At 50.0% G+C, this 15,429-nt stretch overlaps 1 protein-coding gene across 1 annotated transcript in view; it reads right to left on the reverse strand.

The window, feature by feature from the left end:
- Window positions 1-489: 489 nt before the first annotated feature.
- The window catches only part of GFRA4 (GDNF family receptor alpha 4), a 48,495-nt gene continuing 33,555 nt past the window's right edge, over window positions 490-15,429 (reverse strand). Inside the window, exons 2-8 of the mRNA XM_008491085.2 lie at window positions 9,051-9,329; window positions 6,099-6,179; window positions 4,040-4,385; window positions 2,904-3,013; window positions 1,916-2,050; window positions 1,545-1,702; window positions 490-654 (exon numbers count right to left, since the gene is read on the reverse strand). Coding sequence (XP_008489307.2) covers window positions 523-654; window positions 1,545-1,702; window positions 1,916-2,050; window positions 2,904-3,013; window positions 4,040-4,385; window positions 6,099-6,179; window positions 9,051-9,329 — 1,241 coding nt within the window. The 3' untranslated portion in view covers window positions 490-522. The remainder of the gene's footprint in view (window positions 655-1,544; window positions 1,703-1,915; window positions 2,051-2,903; window positions 3,014-4,039; window positions 4,386-6,098; window positions 6,180-9,050; window positions 9,330-15,429) is intronic.

Here is a 15,429-nt window from a genome sequence, read left to right on the forward strand (position 1 = left end):
TCTGACTGGTGCTGTGGTTTCTTCAGGCTGAAGCAGGTGGGTTGTCCTTTGGGTCTGAACTCCACAATGTTTGAGAGGCCCCCTCAACATGAGTCAGGGCTTCAGGAAACTTCCTGACAGCTGATCCATCAAAAGGTTTTCACCTCTTGACCAGAGCAGGCAAAAGAATTCCCTTTGCAGCTCTCGTGTCTTGGCTCAACTCCTTCCTTCACCTTTCCCAAGGGAATTGTCCATGGCTCCAACCTCATCCAGAGAGAGCTGGAGAGACAACAACCAAGCTGTGGGGTGGCAAGGTGGCCAGGACCAAAAAAAAAAATGAGGTTGTCCACGATGCTGATTGTATAAAATCAAATAAATTGGCAGAGGGATGAGGAGGAGGAGGAGGAGGAGGAGGAAGGGACACCCCCACCCTCACCTCCCTCTTCCCCTTCCCTCCCTCCCGAAAAAAAGTTAAAGGTCTGGTTGCTTTGGAAAGAAACCAACACCAAGAGAAGTCTCTGCCTGGCGTGGGGCCACCCAACATCAGATCATGGAGAGGCTGAGGGCAGCCAGGGCTGGGAGAAGCCACGTCTGGAGCAGAGAGGGAGCTGCTGGGCTGGAGGGTCCCGAGGACATCCGAGTGGAGCCCCGCAGGAGCCTCTCCTCCCCTGCCACCTGCAAGGGAAAGGAGACAGCACGGGGTGAGATGGCTGCCTGAACCTCACCATGAGCCTTCAGGAGATGTGGGGCCTGGGGACCAAGAAGCTTTCAATCTGTGTGTGTGTGTTGGGGCAGAAAAGGACCTGGGCATGCTGGTCATGGGTTGGCCAATAAAAAGGACCTGGGCATGGTGGTCATGAGTTGGCCAATAAAAAGGACCTGGGCATGGTGGTCATGGGTTGGCCAAGAAAAGGACCTGGGCATGGTGGTCAAGGGTTGGCCAAGAAAAGGACCTGGGCATGGTGGTTAAGGGTTGGCTAAGAAAAAGGACCTGGGCATGGTGGTCAAGGGTTGGCCAATAAAAAGGACCTGGGCATGGTGGTCAAGGGTTGGCCAAGAAAAGGACCTGGGCATGGTGGTCATGGGATGGCCAAGAAAAAGGATGACCAGAACATTTCAGATTTTTTTTTCTAACTCTTAGGAAACCTTAGTCAGATAAACCTCAAGGATCCTCATCTAACCAAGGAGGAACCTGTGTCCCAGGCAGCTGAGATCCTTGTCTGAAGCCCTGCAAGAGGGTAAGGAGCCACACCACTGGTTATGTTTTCCACTCCTGACAGCCCGTGGATATCTCCAGTACTTCTAAAACACCCCATATCTCTCCTTGTATCCATGGAAAAATAAAAATGATGGTGACCAAGATGCAGGATCAGAGGTAGGAGCATGCAGCCTGGTGTTGATTTGGGAAAAGAATAAGTTGGGGCATGAAGAAGAGGGAGAATCAGGGAGATTGGATGTCTGAAAGGACACAGATGGAAGAGGGATCTGAGGTGAGGTGGGCTGGAGGACATGGAAGAGGAGGACATGGCCAAGCATCTCTTTGGGCCAGGTCAGTCCTCTCCTACCTTGGTGGGCTGGAGGTGCTCAAAGATGTTCTCTCTGAGGGTTGCCACGGCTCTGTTGGCATTTCTCTCCTGCTTGTACATCTGTGTGGTGGGGGGGATGGAGGGGGCTGTGGCTGCATTCAGGTAGGTCCCATTCCCAAAGGCCAGAATGGCATTTTCTTCACAGGGAAAAAGAGATGGAGGGAAATACTTGTCAAGGCAAAGGAGAGCAGACACATCCCTTCTCCACCCTTCTTTGGCTTCGTCCCCCAGGTATATGCCTGGGGGGTCTTCAGAGCTTTTTTGTTGCAAGCCATGGACATTTCTGACCAGAAATCATCCTCCAGAAGCCCCAGCAGCTCCTGGGGGATGCTGAGCCAGGAGGTACTTACGGAGACAGATGTTGTCAGTGAAGAGGTGGAGGAAGGTCTCACACTCTTCCTGCCTGTTGCCACTGGCATTGCAAGTGCACCAGGGAGCAATGCTGGAAGTTGAGTTGTCGATGTAGTTGGGGGTGATGGGGCTGCCTGCCAGGAAAGATGGAGAATTGTTACCCCGAGGATAAGACCTCAAGAAGGGAGAATGTTTTTTCCCTCCTTGCCTCCATCCTAAGTTGCTCTGCTGAGCCCCAAGGTGATGGCAGCAACAAGAGAATCCTTCAAGTGCTGGTGTCCCAGGTCTGGTTTGATCCCAGGGAGGAGAAAGAGGCAGTGGTAACCCTTGTGGTTACGCCCAAAGCCAAGGAGAAGATGCCCTCAGCCCAAGGAGTGGGCATTTCCTGGGAACCCAGGTTCCCTGAGGACATTCCAAAGCTGTGTGGGAATGTGCAGAGGGGTTTCCACACTGCCACTGAAGGAAACAAACTCGACCTCCTGAAGGGTAACAAAGGAAGGATTGAAGCAGAATGAAATCTTGACCCCAAAAGCTGCCAATCGATTCCACCCATCAGCAAGGACCATGTCCAATGGCCACTGGTGCTTCTCTTTGGGCTCTGGCTGGCTTTGTGCTGACAGCTCTGCAGCTTCTGAAACCTCAATTTCATGCCCTCTGAAGCCAGCAAGGTGGCAGGGGATGGTGATTTCCAGTGGCATCCCTGGTGACACATCAGGGAACCCTTGACGAGCAGATGCCCTGGAGCAGCCCATCCATTTCCACCTGAGAGAGAAGCTGGGATCTTCCTCCTTCCATCCTCAAGTTATCCCATACTCATGGCTCAGCTTTCTCCTCCAGGCAGCCCAGCACCTCCTCCAGATCTCACTCCCAGCTCTACCTCTCCCATCCCTCAGCACTTCCAGCCAGCAAGAGAAACTTCCCACCCAGGGGAGATGTTCCCTGCTCAAAGAGGGGGAGAAAACCCAAGGAAAGGACTCAGCCTCTTACCTATGATCCCCGTGTAGGCCAGCAGACAGGCAGCAAAGCTGTCCCTCCTGCAGCCACTGGCAGTCTGCTGGGAGGGCTGGCAATTAAACTGGAACTCGGCGTAACGTGACCTGGTGGGACAGGAGAAGAGACCAGGAGGGGTCAGCACAGATGCTGGGGACAGAAAGGGACATCCCAGCAGGAAAAACCCTTTGCAAAAGGCTTTGCTGCTTGTCATTTGAGGAGACAAAGTGCTGCTGTCCAAAGGCAGAGTAGTTCCAAAGAATGTTTATCAATACGGTGATAGGGGCTTTATATAGATAAAATCAAAATATTTTATTTTTATAATTAAAATTCTTTAAAAATAGTTTGTTATTCCCCATCCCTGGCAGTGTTGAAGGTTGGATGGGGCTTGGAGCAACCTGGGCTGGTAGGAGGTGTCCCTGCCCATGGCAGGGGGTTAGAAAAAAGATGATCTTTAATGTCCCTTCCACCCCAAACCAGTCTGGGGTTCTGTGATGATTTAGGGGATGCAGGCTCTGTATTCTTCATGTCAGCAGAGCCCACCCCAAGCTGGGAAATTCAAGGGGTTGCAGCTGTGGAGAAGCTGCCAGGGGATGAGGCAGTGCAGGCAGGGTTAGCCCTGGAATATTTCACTTTGTTCCTGGCTCTCCTGGTGGTTTCTGCACCGCTGGCTGTGAGCAGGACACACAGCAACCCCTTGCCCCCACCGTGTCTCTGGAGGGGGTTTTATATTATATATGCAGAGACCAAAGGACCAGGTAATTAACAGCTGTGCTGAGCACAGGAAACTGTTTCCATCCTTCTGGGAAGCAGCACCATCCCCTCTGAACTTCTTCTGTCCCTCTGGGCCCACTTGTCTTGTTAAGGAGAGGGCAGTGACCCCTCCAGCTCAGATTCCTTGGGTAGCCAGGGGGAAATCTGAGCCAGAGCTGGTGTGGCTCAGGGGTTTGGCATCTCTCAGAGGCAGCTTCAGATGCCCAGCTCAGTTTTTCTCCTCCACCCACACATCTGGGGTGCAACCCCATGGCTTCTCAATGGGATGGGTTCCTCCAGACAGGATCCTTCAGCTGAGCACCTGGATGTCACTGCTGCCCCAACCCCAATCGACCTCTTCTCCTTGACCCCCCCCTCACCTGCAGACATAGTTTTCCCTGCAGGAATCCAGTGGTGCCAGGCAGTTGGGTTTCTCCTTGGACTCGTAGGAGCAGGCTGGGACGATGGTTTGGCGCCGGCGCTCGGCACAGGCGGTGTCATCACAGGGGCAGAAGAGGAGCTCGTGGGTGTACTCTGGGGGCACACGGTCAAAGAACTTCCTCAGGGCTTTGTGGCACTTGGAACGGTTGCAGGTGTCAGCCCGGGCCAGGCGGCGGATGCAGAAGGAGACGTACTCAGTCCTCAGCCTCTGGCACATCTCGTCCACGTTGCAGGCTTTGGCGGCGTCCAGGCAGCGGTTGACCTGGGTCACCTCGTTCTCTGAGCCTGCCAGGGGGTGGGAGATGGAAGGGGGGAGGTTTTGTGTTGGTTTCCCCACCAGCAGAACCAAACTGGGCTGAGATCTTCACCCCCAACCCACCTTCATCCATGGACTCGCCCAGGAGGCCACCACCAGCTCTAGAAGGGGGTAGCCATGGTGATGTCAACCTTATGGCCACCATCAACCCTAGAAAGGTGGTGGCCAGGGGGACATCAACCTTATGGCCACCTTGTTGAGGCCACCACCAGCCCTAGAAAGGGGGTGGCCATGGTGATGTCAACCTTGTGGCCACCATTAGCCCTAGAAAGGCAGTGGCCAGGGGGACATCAGCCTTATGGCCACCACCAGCTCTAGAAATGGGGTGGCCATGGTGACATCAACTTTATGGCCACCACCAGCCCTAGAAAGGTAGTTCCCAGGGGGACATCAACCTTATGGCCACCACCAGCCCTAGAAAGGCAGTGGCCAGGGGGACATCAACCTTTGCTCTCTGTGTCCCAGCAGGGCCAAATCCTCTGGCCCTACTCACCTTTCTCAGGAGGTGCCATGGCCACCCAACAAACCTCACAGCTCAGTCCTACCCCTGCTTCTCCAGAACCATTCTATGATTACCATTTTGCTGCCCAGCCAGTTTTGCTCTGCTTCAAAATCCTGCCAGTGTGTTAACCATGCATAAAAATCCCCATCCCTGGTTTTTGGTGTGCTCCACAAAGCCCTATAGGACTTCAGTGAAAGAGGAAAAGCTCCTGTAAAGAAGGCCATGACCCAGCAGAGAGCTCTGTGCATGCTTCACTTTCCATGCTCAAATCAGTCAAGTGGAGTCAATCAGAAGCTGTGAGGTCAGGGAGCATCCCCTCCTCCTCTCACTGCTCAGAGTGCTGAGGGCTGATGAGTCCTGAGCTCATTTGCTCCTGGATGTTTTCACCTAACGAGTTCCTTGTTATCCTGGGGACTGCAGACATCCAGCCTGCTGCTCCTTACACCCTCAGCATTCCAGCTGGGAATGCCACCCCAGGCTCAGGTGAGTGTTTGGGAAGAGCTACCATGGGATGGGTGGTTTGGGAGCAGAGACACATCAGGGGTGTCTCTACATCCTCCCAGGTGGGGCATTTGGTAACAAAAATCACCACTGGAAAATGGTGCACAAGCAGAGATGAAGGCTGAGGGTGGTGGCATCTGGGCTGCTGGTGATGGATGGTTTAATAGCTGCCACCTTGACCTTTTAACTGCTGAGCTGGGGGTTCATGCCCTCCAGGGGGTTAAAAAGTGTTGGGCAGCTCTGGTGATGTTATTAAGTGGATTACCTGATGCAAAGCAGAAGGTGGGGGCTGCCCTCAGAGCAGGGGGTTAAAGGCTGTGGCTGGGGTCACCCAGCAGGTTGGGTTATTCAGCGTTTTTCCTGCAGAGTTTGATCCTGTGACTGATGGGGAAGTGAACTGTGATAGCACAACCAAGCAGCCCCTCTTTGGCAGTCATCCACCTGCTGTGGAGAATCTCTGATGGCTCCTTGGAAGAGTCCCTCAGCCCCAGCCCTTCACAGACATGAAAAAAGCCAAAGAATGAAACCCAGGAGTGTGAAAATCACAAGGACGTGTCCTTCCACCAACAGGTCAGCCCAGGAATCATTAGCAGCTTCTACTGCAAGATCTCAGCACTGCTTTGTGAAGAGAAACAAGTCCATGGCACTTGATCCCTGTGTGTCTGAAGCAGCCACCTACCTGCAGTGATGGACGCCAGCCGGACGTAATCAAAGCCTCTGATGAAGGGCTCATAAGGGGAACTCTCCAGTACATTCATCCCTGGGTCAAAAAGAAAACTTTGTGAGAAGGCAGCTGAGGCTCCTGAGGGATGTCTGGGATGGACAAGGTTCCATGGATGCAGTGCAGGTTTGCCTGCTGGGTCCAAGGGGATGTGTGCTCTGAAAACCATCAGTAAATGGATACTCAGAGTCCCAGGAACTGATGTATGGCCCTGTCCTTAGAGAAGGGGCTGGGATGTAACAGGCTTTTAAAAATACATCAGAGGTGTGGAGTAGGACAGCCTCGCAGGGAACTGTTGAGTTGCAACCCTCCACAGCTCAAATCCTGGGCTCTGTGTCACTGCTAACACAGGGGGATTGGATCTTGATGATCTCTGAGGTCCCTTCCAACCCAAACCTTTCTATGATAATCACTGAGCTCACCAGACTGGGGCAGAGTTCAAACCACCAGCTCCCTATACCTGGGTTTCCATCACCAACCTTGCCATTTCCCACTCCTCACCTCTCCCTAGGTGTGGCAACCCATCCACCTTCCTATTTATTAACACCTCTCCTCTCCTCCTTGCCAGGAGCTCTTTCTTTTACTTGTCAGAGAGCTAATGACCCACAGCTCCTGCAGACAACTTCCCTGCTTCATTTTGAAGCTGCTGGGAAGCTCGTTTCATTCAATCAGTGCTTCTCATTCAGATGCTCAAGGGGCTGTGATGCTCCAGCACCCTGATGGATACCACAGGACATTAAGGAAGCAAACAGCATAGAATGATTATTTATTATTATTATTATTATTAATCTGGGGGGAGATTTTTTGTTTGGTTTTTGGGGTTTTGTTGGTTTTGTTTTTTTTTATTTCATTGTTTTTGGGGTGGTTTTTTTTTGTGAGTCATTGAGATGGATAGGGAGAGCAGCAGCAGATGCACTGGCTGGGATAAAAGGACTATCAAACCTCATGCTCCAGGCATATGCTGATCACCAGCTGTGGTCGGGATGAAAGAGCTCCCAGGGTAGGCAGCCCTGTGCAAAAGACCAGGGGTGCATTACAAGGCAGTTTTACACCTTCCTTGAAATATCTTCTGTCATTACTGGCTGGAGAGGGGCCCATTTGGATGTTGGAGCAGTTTTATGTCCTGAGGATATAGCACCTTATCAGAGAATTGTTATGGGGTTGTCAACGTGTTATTGTGGCTCCAAACTTGTTGGGGGGGAAGAGGAGGGAGGTGGCTAAACACAGGGGTGTTCAAGAGGAGCTGAGTCAATACAACGCTCTGTAAATTCCCTGCATGGACACTTCCACAATTGATTGATTTATTTTTTTTATAAGAGGGCTCCCAGGAAGCTTTTTGCAGCCTCCTGGATACGTAGGACTGAGAGGCAAAGCCCTTTCCAGAGCATCTGGGTTGGTTTCCTTTCTCTGTCAATTAAACATGGGGAAAAGATCTGAAACCTGAGGCTCTGATTAAATATTATTTCTCCAGGGAAATTAAGGCTTGGATGTCAAAAAGCTTGGGAGTGTAAATCTGCATTGGAAGTCAACCCAGTGCTTGAAAAAAAAGGGGGTCCCAAAGTGCAGGTCCCAAGATGCTGGGCAGGAAGCCCATCCAAAGGGGCCCACCCATCACCCACCTCCTGCTCTGCATCTGGAGAGCCACATCTGGATGTACCCAGCACTCCCTGACATCCTCTCCTTGCTCTTCCAGCAGTGTTCCCAGAGCTGGGAGTATTCCTGACACCTCTGTCCTGAACAGATGGACCATGCCCAAAGCTTCAGGCCAGGAAGGTCAGCAGGGAAGGAGTTGCAACTCAGCCTGTTCAGCTGAAGGGAGAAATTGGACTGCCTCCTCTTCTCCAAGCTCCACTTCAATGGAACAGCTCATCCAGAGAGGTGGGAGATGCCCCATCCCTGGAAACTGTAAAAGTCAGGTTGGATGGGGCTCTGAGCAACCTGATCTTGCTGAAGATGCTCATTGTAGGGGGGGTGGAACTGGATGAGCTTTAAGACTCCCTCCCAACCCAACCCATTCAATGGTTCTATGATTCTAAGCTCACCTGGCAATTAATGATGAGGAAGATTGGATCCTGGAGGTCTCATTTCTCCAGCCAGTTCTCACCACCATTCCCTGCACCCTGCAAGGTTTTCCAGGAACTTGGCCAAGCAGCTCCCTTCCTGACAAGCCTGTGCACGATGGTTGCCATCTTCTTCATTTTGCTTGGCCTTTTGGCCTGTGTTTTCACCCCTGCACCTTTCTTTTCCTCTTTCAGCCAGCAGTGTTTTATTAATCTATTTCAGACTCTATGGCTGGAAGGTTCTGGTTTATTCCCCATTTTAATTTTCATGGTGCATAAAGCACTCACCAGCCTGACAAGGAGGAGTTATGGCCACTGAGGTCTACTTTTATGATGACTCTTAAAAAACGTCAAAATCTAAACTTACTAAATACTGGCTCTGGGAACACTTTAAATTCCCACTTGATGTCACCAGCCCCAGATCTTCACTAACCCAAAGACACTGGTGCATTTGAGAGCCTCCAAAAGAGTGATTATTTTTTTTTTAAGTTCATGCTGGCTTTTTTTTTTTTCCCCCCTCAGTGCTCGTGTTCTGTAGACTGTTTCACAGCTTTCCTGGGCTTGCCTAGCAAAACAAATCACACATTTCCCCAGCAGAAGATCTCAAAGCAGACTGGGAACATCCTAAAAAAGTGGCCAGGTTAAAAAAAAAATAAAAATAAAGTGTGTGGGGTTTTCAGGACTGCTTTCCCCAGTGTGCCATTACCATGGGGGGTCAGTAGAGCTTGAGCTGGGCACAGAGTGACCCTTCTTTTGCAGCCCCTTTGGTGCTGGGGAGCTCTAGAGAAAGCCCCAGCAGGAATTCCCTTGGAGGAAAATCATCAGAAAGGAGCAGCCAGGCTCAACTGACCTTCCATCAAGGTGTGGTGGATGCTCCAGTAGACACTCAAGCAATGCTTCTCCTTTTTCATGCCTCTCTTGCACTTGCAGCCATAGAGCTGGCTGGAGAGCAGGGCGGTCACGGTGCTCCGGCACTGGTTCTTGGCATCTGGACCCAGTTTGTTGGCTCCATTGCCAGCAATGCACTGACGGAGGGTCCTGAATTTGGCACTGCAGATGGGGTCGTTGGTGCAGGACTCTCCTGCTTGAAGGCAGTCCCTGCTGGAGCTGACAGCTTCTGCCATGCCTTCTGCAAGGAAAGCGGAGAAAGAAAGAAAGGGGGTAAGGGTGATGGAACAACCTCAGGTGGGAAAGAACTGTGTCTCTCCCAGGAACTGGATGGGGCTGGGATGTCCATCTTGACATGTGGAGATGGAAATCCTGCTCATCACCATCCACTCTACAAGCAATGAGCGTTCTTTATAACCATAGAAGGTTTTGAGACCTCCAAGCTCATCCAGTCCAAGCTTTGACCAACACCATAACCTAACCACTAACCCACATCCTTAAGGACCAGCTCCAAACACCTTTTAAATACCTCCAGGGATGGTGACTCCACCTCTGTCCCGGGCCATTCCAATGCCTGACAACCCTCTCAGTGAAAAAATGTTTCCTACCATCCAGCCTAAGCCAAAGGATCCTCGAAGTGGGCAGATCCCTCCCCAGAGGGGCAGCTGGAAGGTTGAGCTGCCCAGGCTTGACCTCCCACTCAGGGATTGCCAAGATGCTGGGGAGCACTGCCTGCTCAAGGAAGAATAAGAATCCCAGAGTCATTTTAGTTGAAAAAAAGACCTTTAAGATCAAGTCCAGATGTTAGCATAGCACAGTGCCAAGGCCACCACCAAACCACGTCCCTCAGCACCACATCTGCATGGCTTTTGAGTACCTCCAGGGATGGTGGCTGGTTCCTAACATAATTTGTCTTCCCTTTGGATAAGGACACCTTACCCTTGATGGGGTAGATAAGGCAGGAGCACCTTTTGGGTTTTGATCCCTTCCAGGCTCTCTGGAGAAAAATGTGGGGCTTGGATTTCCAACTCTGAGAGCTTCACGAGATCTCCCCTCTCCCCAGGAGTCCATTGAACCCCTCAAAGTCCCTTTTTCCACCTTCCACCTGCTCTGACTTTCTGCACCTGCTTCTGCTTCCCTCCCAGCTCAGCACTTGAGCCCAGTAAATCCCATTTTCCACCCTCAGCAGTCAGGGGGGGTTGTTAAGGAGCTGCTTCTGATGCTCTTGATTAGAGGAGGAGGCAGCAGCTGGAGTTCAGACATTTCAATTATGTTTATTACAAACTTTGGGTGAACCCACCAGGAGGTTTCCTCCTGAAATATCTCAACTGCATCTCAAATGCAAAACCTTTCCTCACACTCTAGATTATTTTGAAGTGCCTCATGGCCAACATCAAGCTTTCAGTTATTTCAAATCTCCCAGCACCTCAAATTTGAGTTCTCCTACTCTTGATTTATTCATAGACCTGGCTTATTTAGCACTCAAGGCTTGTTTGGATCTGCCAAACGTGGAGAAATTATTTCAAACGTGTAGGAAACTCTGCCTTGGGCTGTCACATCTTGAAGAACTCTGAACACAAAGGAACCAGTTTCCTTGAAACATCATTTGGGCTGCAATTTCACTGAGATCCATAAAATGAGCTGGAGCTGCTCAGAGTCTCTGCTTCCAGACACCACTGAATTTGCCATGCACATATCTGAGCAGAATCCATTGGGATTAAAAAATAAAAATCATAAATAAATAAAAAAAAGTGTTTGAATTATTTTGCCCTAGCTTAATCCAAAGGATCTCCTCTGGACAAGTATAAAGCATGGCAGGTTTTATTCTAGAAGGGATGACTTTGTCAGTGTCATATCAGCTGCTAGAAAAGTAGGTTAAAATAGAAATTATGACCCTTCTTCCCCCCTCCCTGCCACATCAATTGCAGAAGATACTCCCCAGGATGGTTATAAACACAGCCAGCCTGGTAAAAGCAGTGAAACACTTTGGGATCTCACTTTCAATAAATCAAGCAGATTGACCAGGGGAGAAATTTTCCCTGCAAATGTTTAAGTAAATATATCCTCAAGCTGAGAATTGCTTCATAGAACAAAGGCCAGGGGTGAATATTGACAGCCCAAACCCCAAGCATAAACCTGCCCCCCCCCCCCCCCATCCTTCCAGGCTTTAATGACTGAGGGGCTTGAAGTGGAGCATTACAAATGACCCATTCCATAATCATGTCACTTAAAACCCAAATCATTCAGGGGCTTTTATTGTTAGTGGTGTCTTTGCCACTGAGACAACATAACACCACGTTTGCCTCCTTGCACTGCCCCTGAGAGAGTGATTTTATGCAACATTAACAGAGAGCCTCTTAGGAAGGGAAAAAAAAAAAAAAGAAGAAAGTAATCTCTGTGACTTATAAAATAGATGGGGCTTCTTAAGAGGCAGGGATTAATGCAAAAACAGGTTTTCTCCTCCCAGATTTATGCTCTTTATGGGTTGGTCTTCAAAAATAGCATCTTGAGGGCTCTCTACCATGGGCTTCTCCTCCACCTCTGCCCCTGGGGCTGGGGCCATGCATGGCTTGGGCTTTCTGTGCCTCTGCTTTTCTAAGAGCAGCCCTCCCAGCTCCCTCTGCTCTCTTTAAAAAGCCATTTGTCTGGATTTTTATTCCTCACTTGCTGCTAATTTCACGCTGTTTACGGTGGGCAGATGGAGTAATGAGTTTATTTTCACATCCTGTTTGTAGCTGTGCTCACAGCTGGTTCTGCTCTTGCTTACCTCAGTCACACGTAGGGAAAGTTACTCCTAACATGTAGGAAAAAAACCCTGGCTCTTCCCACCCCTCTTAACAGCCCCTCAGTTCCTATACACATACCTCTGATACAGCACTAAATATTAAATATTAAATATTTAATGATATGGATTATCTCCCACCCAACAAACTGTTGAACAAGGGGGTCTGACCCCTCCAAGGAGACCATTCCCTTCACCAAGGAAAGGCAGCTGTGCCTGGGGTACAAAAGTGGGGGGGTCACCCCCTGTGGAAATGATGAACAAAATGCCTGGAGAGCACCAGCTCTGCCCTCCTGACCCAACCAACCCAGGGGTTCCAGGTGGAGGAACCTCACTGGTTCCCATGGTGCTGCTCCACCTGGGCCTTTGGGTTGTGTCCCCCTCTCCTCCAGGTTTTGTATGGATGAGGGGTGAATCATTTCAGAGCCCTGACTCATGCAGAGTCCTTGGGAGTGATGAACACTGTTATTAGTCCTCTGACAAGCTGTTGACTCCAGAATGTTTGCTGTTTGCTTTGACAATATTTGCTGCTAAGAGGAAAATAACCACAAAAATAAAAAAACCACACCAAAAAACCACCAACAAAGTCAGAGGAATGGTTTACTACCCCTTTAGGATAGCTGGACATCATTTACAGAACTTACTGAATCAGAGAACCAGAGCTGGCTGCTGGAACCTTCAAGATCATCTCATTCCATGCCCTTCCACCAGCCCAGGTTGCTCCAAGCCCCATCCACCCTTCAGCACTGCCAGGGATGGGGCAGCCACAGCTTCTCTGGACACCCTGTTCCTCCTAAATCAAGTCTGTCAAATCCTGCTCAAGGAGGACAAGGAGGATGCAGAAGGCTCCTGCCTTTCAACCTCCTCATCCTGGACCTCCTGCCCTCCTGCATCCTTCCCTTCTCCTCTTCCAGAAGTTTTTTGCTGCCCATACGTATGACATGCAGCATGTCCTGCTTCTCACAGATCAGCACCTGGCACCTTGATCCCTAGGGAGAAGCCTGAAAATTTGAGATGTCCTGCTGGCCAAGGAAATGGATGAAGAATTCCACACCACTTGTCCTTTGGCTTGGTGGATCCCCAGGAGCCAAATGATGCTTCTCCTGGGCTGTTCTGTGGGGACTGCCACTGCAAAGTGAGTGTGAAATGTGATGGCCACAAGTGTGAAATGAAAGCAAGGGTGAGCCAAAGAGGCTCAGGATGAGCCAGGTTATAGACATCTGCCAAAATGAACAATCCTTGGGCTGGCTGGGACAGCCCTTCTCATCTGCAGCTCTCTCAGCCATTTACCAGGGAGGAAAATGTCACCTTGACTTTGATGAAGCCTGAAAAGATGAAGCCATTTATTTCTGTGTCCCCTCAACAAGTCAATGACTAGAATTTGACTGGAAAAAAAAAAACCAAAAAATAACCATGGGCTGGGGCATCAGCTGCTGGATTGTGCCTGCAGACTTTCAAGATGGAAGAAACTCCAGAGGCCTCTGGGTGTCTGCAGTCTGGTGAAGTCACATCATGCCTCCATTTCCTTAAGGAGAGAAGAACTCTTGGTAAAAACCCTCCTGACAACTCGGGGTGAAGTTTCCCTGGGTATCATTAATCTCCTACACTAACACATCCCTTCTGACAAGTCTTCAGCCTTTGTTTTCTAAAGATGCCTCTGGAATGCCCTGGCACTGGGCTGACTCAGCCAGACTTACCCCTGGATGTGTTGGAAACAATATTCTTGTGAAAGGATGATGCAAATCAGACCCCATGCTCAGACATGAGCTGCTTGCAAACAGGCTGCAAATTTTGGGGCTCCCATCAAGCCTCAAACTCAGCACACACCTTTCTGAGCCTCCTGCCACACAACAAGACCCAAAGTTGTGCAGTGAACATGATCCATGACACTTCTGTGGCTTGGCCAAAACTTGGAGACACTGAGACACTGATATCTCAGGGGGCTTCAGTCCCTGGATCCTGCTGTAACAAAGAGAGATGCTCTCCCCATCCCAAAGTTATATCACCAACAGGAGTAGCTGGGGGGGTTGTGATCACCAGGATCTACACCTGGGTGCCTAAAAATAAGCATCCCATCCTGGGGGATAACTGGATATCAGCTCCTTATCTGGGAAGATGAGAGCACATCCAGCAGAGAGCTGGAAGGACAACTCTGAGGCTGTGAGGTCTCACGTAGAGGAGATCTCCAAGTGCTTAAAGGAAAAACATACAAGACCACACGTTTCACCTAAGTTTGGCTTTAAAATGTCCTGATCACATAACAGAGGCATTAAGAGTCTTTGTTGAGGCACAACAAAGGAAATCCAGGCTCAAACCTTCTCCTTTTCATGTCTAACTCATGCTTGGTCACACCAACTTCTCTTCTGTCCTCTTTCTGACCTCTCCTGTTCTTCATCCAGAGATCTCCTGTGTGCTGGGCTGGGCTCAGACACACCATTATCCCCCCAAAACCTGACTTTGCAGGCATCCCATCCCTAAAAGAGGAATCTGAGATTTTCATGGAGAGCCATGGACCAACGAGGCAGCCCAAGTGGCCATGGCCAGGGGGAAGCCCTACATCTCCTGGGAAAACTCCTTCATCTCCTGGGAAACCTCAGCCTGATCTCTCCAGAGAGGAGGGAAGAGAGACCACCAGTGTGCACCAGTGTCTGTGTTTCTGGAGGGCTCTGAGAAGTCCAGTTCATGCCCAGCATTTATTTTGTTTTTTCCCCACTCAAAACCACAGCTGAGCAGAACACGGGTGGGCTTTGCAGCACTAAATGTGTTGGATGCAGATCCAAATCCTTCCAGTGAAAGCTGGGGATGAAGGGGGACTCATTATCACTCCAATTGGTGCTGCACTGGGATGAACTGGACCATTTACAAAGGATTGCAATCACTGATAATGCTCCAGGGCTGGAAGGGGGGGGGGAAATTTCCATTTTGCCCCATCCAGACCTAAAACTCTTCCTCTTCCATGTCCTTGGGAAGTGTGTGTGACCATCAGAGCTCTCTGCAGCCATGGGCAGAACAACAGCTCTGATGAGGTCTTTTCTAAGAGAGATCTGGCTGAAGCAGCTCCAAATCCATCCCTCACTGCAGGGGGGAGAATGGTTTTAAGTGCTTTGTCACCCTGAATGGTGACAAAAAAAAAAAAAAAAAGGTAATTTTAGACAAGAAGGCAGATAATAACAGGACAGTTAGGGTTGGAACAGACATTTAAAGCTCAGCTGATCCAACCCTCCCTGCAGGTTGCTCAGAGCCCCATCCATCCTGTCCTTGGGTGGTTCCAGGGCATCTGCCACCCCTCTGATCAACCATTTACAGCTGCAATATTTGACTGACTTCTTTGTGCTACCATCAAGAAGCCAATGACCTTGGTCTTCAGCTGGGTTTGAGACACAGAAAGGAAATTAAAAGTCCCAGGTCTAAGCCTAAGGTATGGAACAAGTAGAGCTTTGAGCAGATGCAGGATGAGTGGGGCAAGGGTGGCACAAACCTCTGTACAGACACAAAACAAAGCATAGGATCCCAGACTGTTTGGGTTGGAAGGGACCTTCAAGACCATCCAATTCCAACC

The sequence above is a fragment of the Calypte anna genome, chromosome 4B (assembly GCF_003957555.1).
Source record: "Calypte anna isolate BGI_N300 chromosome 4B, bCalAnn1_v1.p, whole genome shotgun sequence".
In the NCBI taxonomy this organism is placed as follows: Eukaryota; Metazoa; Chordata; class Aves; order Apodiformes; family Trochilidae; genus Calypte; species Calypte anna.